Source organism: Gobius niger, assembly GCF_951799975.1.
Source record: "Gobius niger genome assembly, chromosome: 1".
In the NCBI taxonomy this organism is placed as follows: Eukaryota; Metazoa; Chordata; class Actinopteri; order Gobiiformes; family Gobiidae; genus Gobius; species Gobius niger.
This window is the reverse complement of record NC_136852.1, coordinates 15,943,066-15,962,348: the sequence shown is the minus strand read 5'-3', so window position 1 is coordinate 15,962,348 and position 19,283 is coordinate 15,943,066. Positions and strand designations below refer to the sequence as shown.

General features: G+C 43.1%; 1 protein-coding gene and 1 long non-coding RNA gene across 3 annotated transcripts in view; one reads left to right on the top strand and one right to left on the bottom strand.

Moving 5' to 3' along the window:
* The window catches only part of dock10 (dedicator of cytokinesis 10), a 40,699-nt gene extending 34,262 nt beyond the window's left edge, over positions 1 to 6,437 (bottom strand). For both annotated transcript variants that reach the window (XM_079556059.1, XM_079556064.1), the window contains exon 1: positions 6,110 to 6,437. In XM_079556059.1, coding sequence (XP_079412185.1) covers positions 6,110 to 6,217 — 108 coding nt within the window. In that variant the 5' untranslated portion in view covers positions 6,218 to 6,437. The remainder of the gene's footprint in view (positions 1 to 6,109) is intronic.
* A 1,298-nt stretch (positions 6,438 to 7,735) lies between these two features.
* On the top strand, positions 7,736 to 9,605 carry LOC306967779. Its single transcript, XR_013793207.1, has 5 exons — positions 7,736 to 7,813; positions 8,750 to 8,850; positions 9,034 to 9,124; positions 9,394 to 9,458; positions 9,526 to 9,605. It is a non-coding gene; the product is annotated as an uncharacterized lncRNA (long non-coding RNA).
* The last annotated feature ends 9,678 nt before the right edge of the window (positions 9,606 to 19,283 follow it).

Genomic DNA, 19,283 nt, shown 5'->3' with positions numbered 1-19,283 from the left:
GATAGAAGATACCAAGCTTTTCCATGTTTTCCTTAATTAAAAATGGTTACGTGAAGTTTTACACGATAAATGCATAGTTACACAAAATTAAACTGGTGGATTTTCTACGCGGATAAAGAGGGGAACTATATTTTAAGGCGTAATAACACCAGGAGTAGTTCGACATCCGCGAAGTAATATCTTCACTTTACTGTGCGGATGTCAAACTACTCTGGAACACTTTGATACGTGACTTTTTGGACATCTGGAGTGCCTGAATGCTTATATGTGAACAATAGCTCCAGTATTTCACATTTTAAAAGGTTTATCATTATGGAATGTCACAACATCTGGATGCTGTCTTCCGCTTTTCTTATAAACAGCCTTCGGTTTTATTTCTATCATTCACATACACCGATATCACTTTTACATGTGCTTTTCCAAACACTGAGCAGGCCGTATGCTCATGATGAAACATTAATAACAGCTGCATGTTTTCTGCTCCTGTTTTATGCTGTACCGCCGAAAGACTGACATGTTAAAAGGGGGGATTATTAGTGGGTCAGTGAGATTGATCAAAGCCAACCGGAAACCATCAGGCAGGCAGAGCACAGGAAGACAAAAGGCCAAAATGTGGTTATGTTTAAGCCGCTGCGGTGGGCTTGTGCACGACTGTTGACACGTTTTTCTCAACACCGGGCCACTTTGTTTCACCAATTACGTTGATCCCAGCAGCCCAGCCTGATTGCGGCCTTCAAAAAGACACAATGAGGGAAAGTCCACATCATTTATAAGTGTCACACTGGAGTAAGCAGCTTGAGCATGGCGAGGGCACGGGGGCACGCGGGTCACACTGTAATGGCACCAGCATATTCAGGCCTCCTACTCTGGAATTCACAGAGAGGCAGAGACACAACACAGCAATTCACTCAGCAAAGAGTTAGGGGACTATTCTTAGACTAGTATGTGAAGTAGAGTGGACCTCCTTATTCGTCCCAAGGGTAAGAGAGAGAAAAAGCCTAAGTGGACCATAGTGTCTCTAATAGTGTTGGACAGGATGGAGAGGGGAGATGGACAGGGCTTTGAGAGAATCAGTGCAAATGGATAAAAGTTAAGCTTCAGTGAGCCAGAGCTTGGTCATTCTGAAAGCTGCAGTTCACTGACTGTGAGGCATTTGCAAAGAGCCCATTGTAAACTATGCAGGCACAATGCACCAAGCCCGAGGGACCTCTCTCTCCTCCTCTCATGTGACCCTCTCAAACAGGGATATACAGAATCTCTGTCCACACAGAATCTCTCTCCAGCACACTGACTGCCAATACACACTAAACAAACTTTTTGTCCTTGCATCACTTTAGCAACCTCAAGTCGATGACATTTCAAGTTTAAAAAAAAAAGCTAATTAATTTAACAAACGTGACCGTAAACATATCTACTCATTACAGACAATCTTTCCAAACAGTGGGCTGATTCTGTAAGAGACAATGGTATTGTAAGAGTCTGGATTTGTTTTGTTTTAATTCCCTGCACTATGAATGTTTCATTGTGAAGGCCACAAAGTCATCGCAGTACACTGGTACTACAGTGATCTACAGTTTAGGCATAACAAATGTCAAAAGGCTATTCATCTACTGTAACCCCTTTCATCTCATTCTGAATGCAGTGTACACATTTCATCACAGATAGAATGGAAAACATCAACAAAACTCCACAACAAGTCATCTTCACAAGAAATTGCATTTTAAGAAAGGTTTTGTGTTGACTGACAGATGACATAAAACATAGAACATGGTAGAAGTGAGACAGCAGCCTGACATCCTCCTCTGATGAAGTGTTAGTTTCATCTCTTGTTATGAGTTTCATTTAGATTAAAGGAATAATTGCAAGGTTCATTTCAAAAGCATTGAAATTTTGTTGACACAAAACTGACAAAGCCTGGTTGATCATTGATAAATTGGAGAGAGTGGGGTGGGTTGGGTCATGGGGAGGGTTGAGTCACACAGTGTTTTAGAGCCAAGAGAGACCAGGCTAAACTGACTAAAGGGGTCATGGTCACAGAGTGTCATGTCACTTACTGTTTATGGATACTATATGTCAGCTGCCTGAAAGGTGAGTAAACCAGAAATTAAAACATACCAACTTTTGTAAACTCTTGGTTGTGAAGTATGAGTCACGTTCACACTGAAGAACTTGACTTTCGTTTACGATAATTTCCAGGATGAACAGTCATAATCTAAAGACTAATTAGGCATCTTAATCATTGACAAAAACATCTAAAATGGCCGACTGGGGAGTGTTGGGTAAAATTTTGTGGGGAGGGTACGATCCCACAGAAGACATTGATGTACCAAGCGTTTCATCCTTGACACCTGATGTACATGTTTTGGTGCGATACCTAACTCTGAGGAGTGACTGAAGAAGTGTTTGATGGTCTGTTATTGTGGATCTGTAAATTATTAATCCAGAGACTGTTGTTCTCATGTAAGGTCCCCCTTTATCTGTAGGAGGTACTGACAGGTCTGCTCCTTCTGTTGAGTTTCCTGTAGATCTCAAGTTCAGTAATTCAAGTTCAGTTATGACGAACACCAGAACACCACAGTTTACCATCATACTATGTGAAGAACCTGATTCAATAATGACATTTTTACCAAATAAGCAATAAAAAAAAATCTATAAGTTATCACCCTGTCAGAATAGTGACCCATCCCTCCCCTTGCACTGACCCAAACCTCCGGTCATGGGGAGGGTTGGGTAAAATCATTGCCATAATTGAAATTGGAATGATTGTGTTTTTATTGCACATTGAAGGCTCATTATTTAGAGGTATCTACTTATTGTTCTGGAGAGAGCATACTCAATATCTTGGCAAAATGTTGAAAGCCTGGCAGTAAAGCTAAGAAATGTCTGACCCAACCAACCCCGCTTCCCGTTAAAGAAAAAAAGTCCAGGAAACATTGTGTTGCTATTGACAGTGAAGATGGCGCCAAGTCGCTGCATCGAATATTTGTTAAACTGGTAATTTGGTTCCCAAATAAGCGCTTGGGTTCCTTTAAAAGAAGTCTTCTATGTCAATCTCAATAATTGTCATGGGACTTTATAATTGACAGGGTTACAGCCATTTCTTTGGACGAGACGATGGAAGTTTTGCGTGTGTGAAATGAAACTGGAGGAAAGTATTTCTTTTGTTTGAGCTGAGGTTTGTATAAAAGATCTGTCTAAGTTCATTAATCAGCTACATATATTCATTTTTATTATGAGACAATGATATCGAATCGAAAATCGAGATTGATCAATATGAGAAAAAATAATAATAATAATTTCTTTGTCGTGCCGTCAAGTTCTGTGTATAAATAACTTAAATGATGGCATCAGACAATTTGAATACGACACTGAAACTGTAAGGGTAAGTTTCTTATGATGAATTTCTATTTTTATTCTACTGAATGCCCTCATTCTGGGCCCGGTTCAAGTTTAGCTTTTGTCCTTGTCGTATATTTTCACAGACAGAGGCTCAGGCGCAGTTAAGATCTGCACTTTGTTTACAATTGGAAGTTGCCCATCAAGAAAAGTTACACAAGGTCAAAATATACAGCAAAATCAGCAAACGAATGTAGCTGCAAAGTGGAAACATAGAAAGGGAAAAGCCCTCTCGAACTATAAACAAGATCTGAGATATGCCAAAGAAGAGAGGAAGACTTCCTGTTAAAATTCCATCCTAATTGACCTTTCGCTGTTGTCGTGGCAACGGTGCCATGACGGAGGAGTAATTATAGTCGCCTAATCCACTTACTGTCTGCAACCGAAACATTCACTTTAGCATGTTTCATTTTTCACATCCTTCAACTTTCTTTCTTTTAACAAGATGCTACGTGTACTGTGGATTTAGAACGTCAAGTTGACGTCTCTTTCTACTATAGTTTTCGGAGATTCCACTCACATTCCATAAGAAGCTAAAGGAGATTTTAAAATGTACATGTACACATTTTAATTAGACCGCTGCATGATGAAAAGGAAATGGTTAAGAGGTGTGAAAATGATCTAATAAGCTGGGTCAAGTAAGGCCGTACAGTGAGTTGACTCCAGGCAGTAGACATGGGGTGTCATGAAGATAAGCGAGTTACAGTGACATGCCCCCTTATATCACAGGGGGGTGTATCCTCAACATACCACCCACCAGTAAATGGCTGTACATGGCTTCCTGGCACACATTTTGCTCCAGACATGCAGACATGCCTGGCAGTGATATTTTACTAGACAGACAGACTGTACAAGATTAGCAGTAGCCAGTGAGGAGGAGGAGGGGTATTGCACTGAGCTTTTGTCACAAATAAGGTGCAAATTACAACAATAGAAGGACAAACTTGAATTTTACTTTTCCAGGATCTATATCGAATATACTTTAATCCTCTGTACTGACTGAGGGGAAACATGAAATGTACTGTGTGTATGCACTACAATGACAAAGAAAGTACCAGACCTGTAACAGTCATCACTAGTTTGTCACGAACAAGTGCCATAAGGTTTTTTTTCTTCCTCAACTTTTTAAACGTTTTAAATGCTTTCAATCACAATATTTATTAATCTTACTTTTGTCCTTGAGATAAAAGTTTATTATCTACAATTGACAATCACACAGAAACAATGTTTAGCCGTCAATCTGTGCTCAGGGTAGAGAAGAATGTCATTGCAGACGTATAGGGTTTGGGAAAAAAATGGTGGGGTTTGTGAAAAGGGAACCATGTTTCATTGTATGGTAGTCCAAAGACTTCTATTGTTTATTCAAAATAGCAAAGGATGTATAGGTGGTCAAACACTAGCTAAGCAGCCAGACAACTAGGCAACCTAAAACTTGTGCAATAAACAGCACAGAGAATTAGTTTGCATGCTGCTCGCTCCAGCAACACAGACCACAACATGCTCTTGTGGTTTGTAACCTATAATAACTTCCAGTAATTATTGATGTCTCTTTTTCTAGCTGCTGTTTGAGTGATAATATGTAATGTAGTAAACTATACTAAGCTGCTGTGACAAAAACAATTGTAAAACCATGTGAAATTGCACATTTTATTTAATTCTCCCCATTGTGGTAAATGTTACAGTTATAGTTGAAAAGACCTGATAACTCTATTTCTAAATACATCAGGTTTTGTTTTGTTAGTGACGCCACCAGGGTTACTTTTGTTCATAATAAAATGTATGACAGCATGTTCTCCGTCGGATCAGTATGAACACTGCCCCAACACAATCCTTGGTCTGAAATAAATGTCAAATCCATTTAAAACTCAAGAGCTCCGCTGCATTTCACTCAATCAATAGTACGCTTTGCTGTGTGTCCCACTGACACACTAACACAGTGGAGTGTGGAGGATGTGAGGCTGGAGTGGTGTGACCTTTCACTATTCTAATCTCCATATAATAAAGTATGCGCGCAAAAACACACAACAGTAGGCAGAGGATTTGCCTTCTGGCAGATTAATCAAATTGGCATTATAAAACAGAAAATGTTCACTGGTGATGTGAATATGCATGACTTACAACATTATGTGGCTGCTTATTCCTCTAATATCCACCTTTAAAATCTCAATGCCTGTAGCAAACAACATAATCCACAGTACCACAATGTAATATCATAGGGTTTACAAAATTATGAAAAAAGTGCGACCTATAGATACCCAACTGGTGCTGCCTCCATTTTAACTGTGTTTTTGATCACTGGGCAGATGTGTCATGCCGCATGCCACTGTGCCTCTGTTACCGCAGATTCACTGAAATTCATCATTACGCACAAGAGATTAAAGCACCTTATATAGCAACCAATATGTGCGCCTTATCTGTAATGCAAATTGTGACAAATCCAGCGCCTACCAAGCCTTGTCCATTTAAACATATCGAGCGGTGCAGAATCAATGGACAGAGGCAGTAAGAGCGTCGCTGCACCGTGTTGTTCACCCACTGCAATGAAAGATGCAACATGAATGCCAATGTCAAGTCCACTTAGTTACAACAGTTGCAGCCCATAAAACGATGTCTCCAGGCACCACCGTGAGATTTCGCCGGGATTCCCCCTCGTACCAGACGGCCCCACAGGTGTTTTTCCACCGCCACCATGTTTTACTACGGGTCTACTCACCGTCACTGCGGAGAGTCTCACTGCGTTGCACGCCGTCTGCCGTATCTCCGCGGCACTCCCCGGCTTCAGCAGGTTCTTGGTGAATCTCCGGGTGGATTCAGCTGCCATCTCGTCATCTGAGCGGTCACGGAGGACGCTTCTGACCGGTAATCACTGCAGCAGCCTGAGGTCCTCTCCCCGAACATATGAGCCCACCTAGCCGTGTTTACACACACGGGCGTACACATGCACACGCCTCTTTCTCACTCACGCGCGCCGAGGCAGACGAGGAGGAGGAGGAGGAGAGGGTGCAGATGATGCCGCCTGGGCTTCACCAGAGACGCATGGGCTTCACAGAAATCACCGCGCAGCTTCCGCCTGAAACGCTCACAATATAAGTACGAATAAAAAAAAATCAAGTGAACGAGGCTTTGGAATAAAACGTTGGCTTTTATTTTGAAAGGTCCAAACAGTTACACTAGGGTTAATTTATCTGAATGTTCGTATTGAGGTGGTTTAAGGTGCTTTCCTCTGAGGCAAATAAATGATAATTCAGAATAAGACATCATCAGTATGTTTTGTGTAGGTCTACTAATACAAAAATGCTGCACTGCACCTTTCTGCACTGTAAGAAGATTATGGGGCGGCATCTTCAGAGCCATGATATGTCACTGCGGTTCATCTGCAGTCCAGTCACGGGCTCAGAGAAACGTGGAGCAGCATTTACAGTAGGAGTAGGTCAGAGTTATGTGGGGGTGACGAGTGACACCTAGCGGCAGACGGCGTACATGCATGATTTTGTCATTCAAATAGACTAATAATAATAATAATAATAATAATAATAATGATGATAATAATAATAATAATAATAATAACGACGATATTATTATTATTATTATTATTATTATTAATAATTATCTGCACATTTATCTTTGATCTGCACTCTGTGTGTTCTTAAAGAGCAGCTGTTCAATTGATTTTTATTTTTATTTTTTTTGTGCAGGAAAAAGTATCTAAAGTATCTAAAACGTATCATTTGCATTTTCTCTTTTCTCCAGTTTCAAGTTTAGGACTCTAGCGCCATCTGTTGTACATGATCAGCAAAGCACGTCGTCCGCGCGCGTGGTGTGTCTGATCGATCATAGAAAATCATGATTTCCTGGCTAGTTGTCCGCGGCATTTTGGAGGCTACACGGTAGGCTTAGTTTATCTCAAAAACGTTTTGCATGTAGCGATTCCAATTCAAAAGCTCAACAAAGTGAATGTTATGACAAGTGTTCATTTGAGCTCACGTTTTAAATGATGAAAATTATTAAGCCTGAAAGTTCCATGGAAATTCTGACCAGAGAAAAAAAAAACGCCAGAAAGTACTTGCTGATCTGTTGTTAATACTTTTGTGTTGTTGTAGTTTATGATTTCGTCGTATCTGCTCAAGTTAACGAAATGGATTGCACAAAATAAGTGGTAAAAATAAGTAGCCTATATAAATAAGTAGTAGCCCAATGGAGCCCGCCAGGGGGCATAACGAGAAAATACATCGGTTATTTCACAATGCTTGCAATGAAATGCAATAGGCCCTTTTCACGTGACGTCACGAATCCGCCTTCCGCGTTCCGTGCAGTGTAAAACGACGTCCTGTCCGCGTTACTCTAATGGGATGAGATCGTGTGTTTCAATCTGAAGTGTCATATCTTCAAGAAAATCACCGTGGACGTCAAGTGGAAGGTATGTAATCATTGACAACATGCAGCACATTGTGTAGGAAGTAGAAATATCACCCAAGAATAGCCGTGTGATGATAGAGAAGTGAGTTTGTCCAGAAGCTCGTAGCCAGTTGTAATGCTAACACATGCTAACATGCGTTAGCATGTGGGCAGGTTTCTTCTGGCGTTTGCTCACATTATTAATCATTGATAACAAGTTGTCCATTGTGTAGGGAGTAGAAATATCAGCCAATGATCACTGTGCGATTATAGAGAAGTGGCTTTTTCCAGAAGCTTGTTGCCAGTTGTAATGCTAACACATGCTAACACATGCTGATGTGGGGAGATTTCTTCTGGCATATTTGCTCACATTAATTAATCTGTGTAAACTATTGTTTGGTTTCCTAGTTATAGATCTGTAGATGGTGCTGCAATCTCTTAACTTCAAAATATAGGCTATCATAGCTCCAAATGTAATGCAACATTAGCAATATGCTACTGAACAGTAAGGAACGCTTGACTATAGGTGTTATGAACATGCCGTCACGTCCGAGGCTTTAGTGGGCAACACAAATGTATTTTATAGACGATAATAGTTCTACGGTGGGTCAAAACAATTTTCACAAACAGAGCATTGCTGCCCTTGTGTGGTAAAAGAGCTGTGATTTAAATAAACAGCTCTTCATGACAGAAAAAATCAGCTGTTTGCCCACCATTCACCAAGACATTGCAAAAATAGAGGAAATAAACAACAATGATCCTGCCTACAACAGTTATGCATTTGCTTGTTATTAATTATACATTGTATGTGTACATGTGTTATATAGGCAACGCTTATCTTAAAGAGTAAAGACTCCCCATGGTTTTATTTAAATTTACTATGATGTTGCTCCTTATATCCCACCTAAATCTTATGTGCTAATTAAAGTTTTTCACTCTGGGCTTTCTTTTTTTGTAGGATGGCCCAGTCATCACGTGACATCTAACATTTATCCCATTACTTTCCAATATACCGCAGAGTGAGGGGACTGTCAGATGTCACAGGCACATCATCTTCAGGTAATATTTCAGCAATTGTGTAACATTATGGATAGAGATCCAAGTCTCACTCATCTTTGTTGGAGTTGCTCTGTAGCAGACACGGATTGCATTGAATGACTGTATAATAAACGCTTGTTTGAAGCTACATAAAATGAAGTTGATGTTCTGTACCAATAGACTTACCTGTATTTTTTTCAACAGATAACCTTCAACTTAAATGATGTCCCGGTTACTGTGCAGGAAAAGTCCTGTGGGGAAGGCCCTCCGTACTTTACCAAACAGCACACGACAGGTAATGATTGGCAATATGAAGCCTCATGTACAAATGGGGTCATTGTGTCAAATTATTAAAAACTAAAGCCTCATTTGAATGATTGAAGATTTGAATGTATTAAAATCAACAAAGTAACTTATTTTTGTTATATCTGAATTTGTATTGTATGTGAAAGCATTTCTATTCACCAAGGCATTGGTCACATAATCTCATGGTTCATGAAACATGAAGGTTCATTTTGGAAACATGTTTGAAGCCTTTTTCCTTTTGCCCATCATTGTCAATAGGACCATGGGCTTTAAAAGTGTGCCTGTTCCTTTATCCATTCCCCAGTACGCGGCCAAGCACTCAGGTAAAGTTTTTCTCTGTAATTCTTATTATTGGCTCTACTGTCAAGTAACATGTATCTGTCATTTTAGGAAACTGCACAAGAGGCTACTACAGAAGTGGTGGTAAAAAAAAAATGTTAAACTGGAATGAACAGTGTAATGCTAATCCCACTTGTCTTTTTAAATGAAACCACACTGGTTTGCCAACATATTTAAACTTAATGTTTTTTTTCATGAAGAATTTATAATCCTTTTCCATTTTTGATCTTTTAGTAAATTAATCTAAGTCAAATACTATGTCCTCAAATCAATCAGCGCTTTGTCAGTCATTTAAAAAACAATTTTGTTTGGGCATTAGAACATTACATGGTATGTGGTGAAAGTGCATAATCCTGTAAGTGTACAGACCCCATCAATAAATACCCACTGTGTAAACCTGGCACATCAAGAGTTTATTGTTCCAGGCATAAATACAGTAACATTAAAAAAACAGATGAAAAAGTGCATTAAAAACAGGATATGGTCAGAGTTGGATATAGATGTAATTAATGCAGCCATGCAAAGTCCAGCTCACTTCAGTTATTGCAGAGTGTTGTGTGGTTCACTGTCCAGGGAAAGAGGGGAGAGAGGGGAAAGCCTCACTGGGTCTTCCTGAGAGGTTTGATGAGCCGGGTGACGCTGGTCCCGCAGGATGTTGTGCACTACCATTAGACATTGGGTGTTGTTGTTGGTACTGATCTCGGGAAGAGTGGTCCCAATGATTTCCCCGCAGTTTTTGCCACGTGCTGGAGCGTTTGCTGATGGGCCTTTGAGGTAAGTTAAGCAGGGACTGTAAAATCATTGTGTGATGACTGGGCCATCCTACAAAAAAGGCAGAGTGAACATTTTAAATTAGCACATTAAACTTGAATTTTAAGCAACATTTAGGAGGGATATGTGGAGCAATATCGCAATAATTTGAAATAAAATAGCGCGTAGTCTTTACTTTTTTATAACATGTACTGAACAGCTTAGCAATACTCTGAAAATTATTTTGACCCACCGTAGAACTATTATCGTCTATAAAATACATTTGTGTTGCCCACTAAAGCCTCGGACGTGACGGCATGTTCATAACACCTATAGTCAAGCGTTCCTTACTGTTCAGTAGCATATTGCTAATGTTGCATTACATTTGGAGCTATGATAGCCTATATTTTGAAGTTAAGAGATTGCAGCACCATCTACAGATCTATAACTAGGAAACCAAACAATAGTTTACACAGATTAATTAATGTGAGCAAATATGCCAGAAGAAATCTTCCCACATCAGCATGTGTTAGCATTACAACTGGCAACAAGCTTCTGGAAAAAGTCACTCTCTAATCACACAGTGATCATTGGCTGATATTTCTACTCCCTACACAATGGACAACTTGTTATCAATGATTAATAATGTGAGCAAATACGCCAGAAGAAACCTGTCCACATGCTAACGCATGTTAGCATGTGTTAGCATTACAAGCTTCTGGACAAACTCACTTCTCTATCATCACACGGCTATTCTTGGGTGATATTTCTACTTCCTACACAATGTACTGCATGTTGTCAATGATTACATACCTTCCACTTGACGTCCACGGTGATTTTCTTGAAGATATGACACTTCAGATTGAAACACACGATCTCATCCCATTAGAGTAACGCGGACAGGACGTCGTTTTACACTGCACGGAAGTATCATGGCGGATTCGTGACGTCAGCGTGAAAAGGGCCTATAACTTTATTTAAATAATGCAATAGGATTTGGAAATAACGCCAGTTTGACGAAATACTTTTCAATACTTTTTGGGGGGAAAATAACGCATATATAACGCATATAATCATATGAGCGATGAATGAATGAGCCATTGACTTTAATTTCCAATTAGGTTTTAAATAACCTTGACAATCATACTGGACCATTATTTCGCACTATATAACAAAAGCGCAATAATTAAATTTCTTGTCACGTCCCATTTTTGGGGGAAAATGCTCTGTAGTAGGAGATTGATCTGCCATGATGGATTCTCTCTCTCTAAAATAATATGTAATTATTAATATTAATTAATGTGATATGTGCATTTTTTGCTTCTTGGCCACTTACAGTCTCCTTCATTCGATCTGTGTTTGTTTGAAGTGTGAAGATACAACTGGAGGAGTGAGGAAGGACAGTCCATCCATCCATCCATCCATTTTCTTCCGCTTTATCCGGGGCCGGGTCGCGGGGGCAGCAGTCTCAGCAGAGATGCCCAAACTTCCCGATCCACACACACTTCCTCCAGCTGTTCTGGGGGGACCCCGAGGCGACACCAGGCCAGCTCGGAGACATAGTCCCACCACCGTGTCCTGGGTCTTCCACGAGGCCTTGTCCCACTAGGACATGCCTGGAACACCTCCCGCGGGAGGCGACCAGGAGGCATCCGAAACAGATGCCCGAGCCACCTCAGCTGGCTCCTTTCGACGTGGAGGAGCAGCGACTCTACTCCGAGCTCCTCCCGGGTAGCTGAGCTCCTCACCCGATCTCGGAGGGTGCGCCCAGCCACCCTGCGAAGGAAACTCATTTCGGCCGCTTGTATTCGCGATCTTGTCCTTTCGGTCATTACCCAAATCTCATGACCATAGGTGAGGGTGGGAACGTAGATCGATCGGTAAATCGAGAGCTTTGCCCTCCGACTCAGCTCCCTCTTCACCACGACAGACCGATACAGCGACCGCATCACTGCTGACGCTGCACCGATCCGTCTGTCGATCTCACGCTCCATCCGTCCCTCACTCGTGAACAAGACCCCGAGATACTTGAACTCCTCCACTTGAGGTAAGGACTCCCCACCGACCTGGAGAGGGGAAACCACCTTTTTCCGGTGGAGAACCATGGCCTCGGATTTGGAGGTGCTGATTCTCATCCCGGCCGCTACACACTCGGCTGCAAACCGCCCCAGTGCGTGCTGAAGGTCCTGGTTTGTTGAAGCCATCAGAACAACATCATCTGCAAACAGCAGAGATGAGACTCTGAGGCTCCCAAACCGGACACCCTCCGGCCCCTGGCTGCGCCGAGAAATTCTGTCCATAAAAGTAATGAACAGAACCGGTGACAAAGGGCAGCCCTGGCGGAGACCAACACGCACCGGGAACAGGTCTGACTTACTGCCGGCAATGCGAACCAAGCTCCTGCTGCGGTCATACAGGGAGCGGACAGCCCTTAGCAGAGGGCCCCGGACCCCATACTCCCGGAGCACCCCCCACAGGGCACCACGAGGGACGCGGTCGAACGCTTTCTCCAAGTCCACAAAACACATGTGGACTGGTTGGGCGAACTCCCACGAACCCTCGAGCACCCGACGGAGGGTATAGAGCTGATCCAGTGTGCCACGACCAGGACGAAAACCGCATTGTTCCTCCTGAATCCGAGGTTCAACCATCGGCCGGATCCTCCTCTCCAGCACCCTGGAGTAGACCTTACCGGGGAGGCTAAGGAGGGTGATTCCTCTGTAGTTGGAACACACCCTCCGATCCCCCTTCTTAAAGAGAGGGACCACCACCCCGGTCTGCCAATCCAGGGGCACTGTCCCCGACCGCCACGCGATGTTGCAGAGACGTGTCAGCCAAGACAGTCCTACAACATCCAGAGACTTAAGGTACTCAGGGCGAATCTCATCCACCCCCGGAGCCTTGCCACCGAGGAGCTTTCTCACCACCTCGGTGACTTCAGCCCCGGTGATGGGCGAGCCCACCTCCAAGTCCCCAGCCTCTGCTTCCTCATCGGAAGACGTGACGGCGGGATTGAGGAGGTCCTCGAAGTACTCCTTCCACCGTCCGACGACATCCCCAGTCGAGGTCAGCAGCCCCCCACCCGCACTGTACACAGTGTTGGTGAAGCACTGCTTCCCCCTCCTGAGGCGCCGGATGGTTTGCCAGAATTTCTTCGAGGCCGACCGATAGTCTTCCTCCATGGCCTCCCCGAACTCCTCCCAGACACGAGTTTTTGCCTCTGCGACCGCACGAGCTGCAGCACGCTTGGCCTGCCGGTACCTCTCAGCTGCCTCAGGAGTCCCACAAGCCAACAAGGCCAGGTAGGACTCCTTCTTCAGCTTGACGGCATCCCTTACTTCCGGGCGCCACCACTGGGTTCGGGGATTGCCGCCGCGACAGGCACCAGAGACCTTACGGCCACAACTACGAGCAGCCGCATCAACAATGGAGGAGGAGAACAGAGTCCACTCGGACTCCATGTCCCCCGCCTCCCCCGGAATCTGGGTGAAGCTCTTCCGGAGGTGGGAGTTGAAGACCCCACTGACAGAGGGATCCGCCAGACGTTCCCAGCAGACCCTCACAACACGCTTGGGCCTGCCAGGTCTGACCGGCTTCCTCCCCTGCCAGCGGATCCAGCTCACCACCAGGTGGTGATCGGTTGACAGCTCCGCCCCTCTCTTCACCCGAGTGTCCGAGACACGCGGCCGGAGGTCAGATGACACAACTACAAAGTCGATCATCGACCTCCTGCCTAGGGTGTCCTGGTGCCACGTGCACTTATGGACACCCTTGTGCTCGAACATGGTGTTCGTTATGGACAAACTGTGACTAGCACAGAAGTCCAATAACAGAACACCACTCGGGTTCAGATCGGGGAGGCCGTTCCTCCCAATCACTCCCTCCCAGGTCTCACTGTCGTTACCCACGTGGGCGTTGAAGTCCCCCAAGAGAACAATGGAGTCCCCAGTCGGAGCACTATCTAGTACCCCTCCCAGGGACTCCAAGAAGGCCGGGTACTCTGCACCGATGTTGGGCCCGTAGGCCGAGACAACGGTGAGAGACCTGTCCCCGACCCGAAGGCGTAGGGACGCGACCCTCTCGTCCACCGGGGTGAACTCCAACACGTGACGGCTGAGCTGGGGGGATATGAGCAAACCCACCCCAGCCCGCCGTCTCTCCCCGTGGGCAACTCCAGAAAAATGGAGAGTCCAGCCTCTCTCCAGGAGTTGGGATCCGGAACCCAAGCTGTGCGTGGAGGTGAGCCCGACTATATCTAGTCGGTATCTCTCAACCTCCCGCACAAGCTCAGGCTCCTTCCCCCCCAGCGAGGTGACGTTCCATGTCCCGAACGCCAGAAGCTGTGCATGTGGACCAGGTCGTCGAGGCACCCGGCCTCGACTGCCACCCAGTCCTCTTAGCACCCGACCCCGAAGGACAGGAAGGACAGTCTATAAATATAAGTCTATGATCCCCACCGATTGAAGTAGAATACATGGAAGGGGAATGACGTCACAGGTCCTCTTATCACAGCTAAACTCTTATACACTGCGTTCCAAATTATTATGCAAATTGGATTTTTGTGTCAAAAAGGTAAAAAAAAATAATAATAATGAAACTCATGGATGGTATCGTGTATTGGGGCTCTATGAATAACTGACATTAATCTCAGAGACCTGGGATGATTAGTTTTCAGGTTAAGCCCAGTTAAGGGAAAAAAGGGTGCTGAAAAAGGGTGTTCCACTTTATTATGCAGATCATCATTTTCAAGCAATATGGGAAAGAAAAAGGGTCTCTCTGCTGATGAAAAGCGTGACATAGTTGAATGCCTTGGTCTAGATATGAAAACCTTCAATATTTCATGAAAGATTAAGTGTAATCATCGTACTGATAGAAGATTTGTGGATGATTCAGAGCACACTCCGGTTTGTGCTGATAATGGCACAAATTGGACGGTTTCTGCCAGACAAACACATCAGATTAGGAGAACAGATGCCACAAAGCAGCATACAGGTATTTGAAGCCTCTGGAGTCTCCCAAACATCAAGGTGTAGGACCCTCCAGAGGCTGCAGTTGTGCATAAACCTTCTATCCGGGCCTCCCCGAAACGGTTAATTGAAGCTGATGAACAGAAACGGCTGTAACAGGCTCAGAAATACATGAGGACTCATTTTCAAACAGTCTTGTTCACTGATGAGGCCGTGTAACCCTGGATGGTCAAATCAATGGAGTAGTGGATGGTTGGTGAATGGCCACAATGTTCCAACAAGGCTGTGACGTCAGTAAGGAGGTGGCGGAGTCATGTTTTGGGCCAGAATCATGAGGAGAGAGCTGGTCGGCCCCTTTAGGCCCTTTTAGGCTCCCTGAAGGTGTGAAAATGACCTTTGAAAAATATGTGGAGTTTCCGACTGACCACTGTCTTTTATGCTACAAAAAGAAGAGCCGTGCTTTCCCTAACAAAATCCTCTTCATGCATAACAACGTACCATGTCCTGCTGTAAAGAATACCTCTGCATCTCTGGCTGCTATGGGCATAAAAGGAGAGAAACTCATGATGTGGACCCCCTCCTCCCCTGACCTCAACCCTATTGAGAACCTTTGGAGCCTCAACAAAAAAAACTTCTATGAAGGGTTGAGGCAGTTTTCATCCAAACAGCAGCTCTGGGAGGCTATTCTAACATCCTGCAAAGAAATCCAAGCAGAAACTCTCCAAAAACCCACAAGTTTAATGAATTTCAGAATTTTGAAGCTGCAATCACACAAGGGCTCCTATGGTAAAATGTAACTTGACCTGTTAATATTTTTTTTGATTGAAATAGCTTTTGATTTCAGTAAATATGACCTCCTAATGCTACAAATTCCAATTTTGACTACAAAATGACAATTTTCAGTTAATTACAAGCTTTAAAATGTACTGAAACGATGAGTTGCATAATAAATCATTTGGAACAGTAGATTTTGAGGTTTTTACTATATTTATTTTTAAGAAAAATACTGTTATCACTAGGACATTTTTCCCACCACATTTAAATGATCCTCTACCAGTTAAAGACTTGAAAATTGTGCTGACTCTCATTTGAGTTGACAATTTAGAAAATCTTAGAAAAATGTCATTTGCATAATAATTTGGAACGCAGTGTAGTTGTGCTCAGTGGCACATGCGTCCCCACCCCACAGCTGAAAGTTCCCTGTCCTGGCCCTTTTTGTACATTATATACTAATTCCAGCCTATCTTCATCATGCATTATTTTCATTATCTGACTTTATCAGAATCAGAAAAGGTTCTATTGCCATTGTCAATGAACAGGTTCACAAACTAGGAATTTTATTTGGTGCAATCTTTCAACATGAAACTTAAAACATAGAACATAAAACTTGGTAGAGATAAACAATAAACTATAAAAACGTTAAAACTATAAAACACAGATCGACAGCATGAATGTATGTACAGATGCATTAGGTGTTAGCAGCAGATATGACTGTGGACATACCATATGCTGCAATAGAGCAGTGCTAATGTCTGGAACAGGTTAATTCGTTCATGAGTCTGATACAGAGTTATTGGGTTTTTTTGGTTCATGAGTCTGATGGCGGAGGGGGAAAAAATGAGAAGCCTACAAGCCTCCAGGTCCTGGAGGTGAACAGGTCCTCGAGAGATCGAAGCTTACAGCCAATCACCTTCGCATGCGCTGCAGTCGATACTTGTCCCGGGCTGTGTCGCCAGCGCACCACATGGTGATGGAGGAGGTGAGGATAGAGAACTGTCGAACTGCACCAGCATCTTGATCGGCAGTAGGAAGAACACCCTCTGCTGGGCTTTCTAGTCGAGGGAGCTGATGGTTTGCTCTCATTTATGGTCCTGATGGTGGTGCCCAGGAAATGGAAGGAGTCCACGGCGGAGATGGGAGTGGAAGAGTCTGTCAGGGCAAGGTGGAGCTGCTGGGCTGCGACTTTCCTGAAGCCCACGATCATCTGCACTGTCTTCTGGGCGTTCAGCTCCAGGCTACACCAGGACACAGCTGGTCCACCTCCTTCCTGTAGGTGGACTCATGACCATCTGAGTTGAGCCCGATGAGGGTGGTGTCGTCCGCAGACTCGATCATTTTATTGTATATTAAAAGTATTATTATATTATTCTAAAGACGTTATAATGATGATAGTTTTGTAGCCTAAGGAAATGTCACAAATAACCCCAGGCCATATATATGTAAACAAAGTAAGTCTACACTTTTGTTTCTGGACAAAGTTAAAACAGGTAATACATTAATGATATCATAAAATCATACAGCTTCATCATACACTGTGGCCGATGCAAATCAGTTCTTACGCTGGTTGGATAGATACTAAGGACTTCTATGCTGACTGAGATTCTAACATTTTTAAAGTGTAAAATTGTTCTTGGTATTGTTTAACAGTATGAGCTCAATTGTCCACTAGATTCCCAGAAGGGAGATAGTGTAGATGAAGGGAGTAATTGTTGCCTTGAAGGCCATCCACAGGATCCTATTTCTGCGGCTGATGTTTAATTTAATTTCCTCTTTCAGAGTCCAACACTAAAGGAGCGGGGGTCCATCTGCAGGAAGAGTCCCACAGCGACTGTTGAACCACGCAAAATGTTAGAAACTCTGGGATACTGCACTTTGGAGAGTTGAGGTGCGTGTTTTATGGTGAAAGATTGCAAGACTGTGTGAAATTGGAAGCCCTTTCGGTGGAGACAGGGCTGCTAGCAGATATATGACCACAAGATGGGAAGCAGTGATATTACAAATTAGGTGAAGAGCAAAATGTGACTGAAATTTTGAAATATTATATATTTAGTGGCGGATATGAGCACAAGTGTCTGAAGTGGTGGAAATCAAATCAATGTCAAGCTACTTATTGTTTCACATAATCATGAACAGTGCAGGGGGGTAAATGTGATATGCAATGTTGGTATCGGTACCATTTTACACTTATGATTATGAAAAGCTTAAGTGTTAAAGTACACAAAACTAATGGTATCTGCATACTTGAACAAACAAACAGCAATCTGGAAGCAGTTTCTCAGTTGCTACAATTACATCCCAAGTTGTAGGCCTAGTAGTCAGCATAGTGCAAGGCTTATTTGATTTTGTAGCTGCAGTTGTTGTGAATGTACAGGTAGCTGTCTCATAAAAGGTTTTGAGTTTTAGTCAGGGCCGTCGACAGACTCGCTGGTTGCTAGTTAAGTGATACTGTAGACAACTTGAGTAGGAATGGCAGTTTTGGTTCTGTCCTCCTGGGAGGAGCTGCTCCAGTTTGGGTAATAGTGTATTTTCTGACCAAAAGAGCTAAGAAGAAGCTCCTTTAGCTAGAAGCGAAACGTCCTCAACCTTACCAAAACCCATTCGATGATTTAAGAAAGCAAAAAGATCCGCACAGATTTCGCACACCACGAAAGTGATGTTTGGGGCCACATCATCATACTTGATGAAGGGCTGATATAATTTACAGTTTTTTGGATCCTTCACTCTTTTCAGTTATTTGCGATGTGCATGTCTGCTTTACCTTTACAGTCGATAATTTAACCCTTATTATCTATTTATTTATTTTTAATAATTCTTTTTTTATTTTTATTTTTATTGTTATAAAAACAGCAGCAACAACAACAACAGCAACCAAAAAAGAAAAAAAAAAAAGAAAAAAAACGGGTGGGGAGGGGGTGGGTGGGGTCAGGCCAATCATTAATTTCTCATTCACACTTTTGCTTGCTGGTCAAAGTACCCCAGAAACGGATCCCATATCGAATGAAAATCATCTACCTTCACTTTGAATTATAATCTTTTTTGTAACAAATTAATATAGGTTTGAGGTATTTTTTTTAACCAATTTAGTAATATCAGTCTTCTAGATAGCAAATTTAGTTTTCTGTTAACTAGATTAGCCGTTACCAGAGATACTCCAAAAGTGCAAGCACAGGGTCAAGGTGTGACTGCGTTCCACAAACATCAGACATCAATTTAAAAATTTGAGTCCAGTCAGCGGTTATGTTTGGACTGTTCCAAAAAGAGCTAGTGAAGCCTGTTCCTGGCCGTCGATGATTTAACCTTTTGTCCAATTTG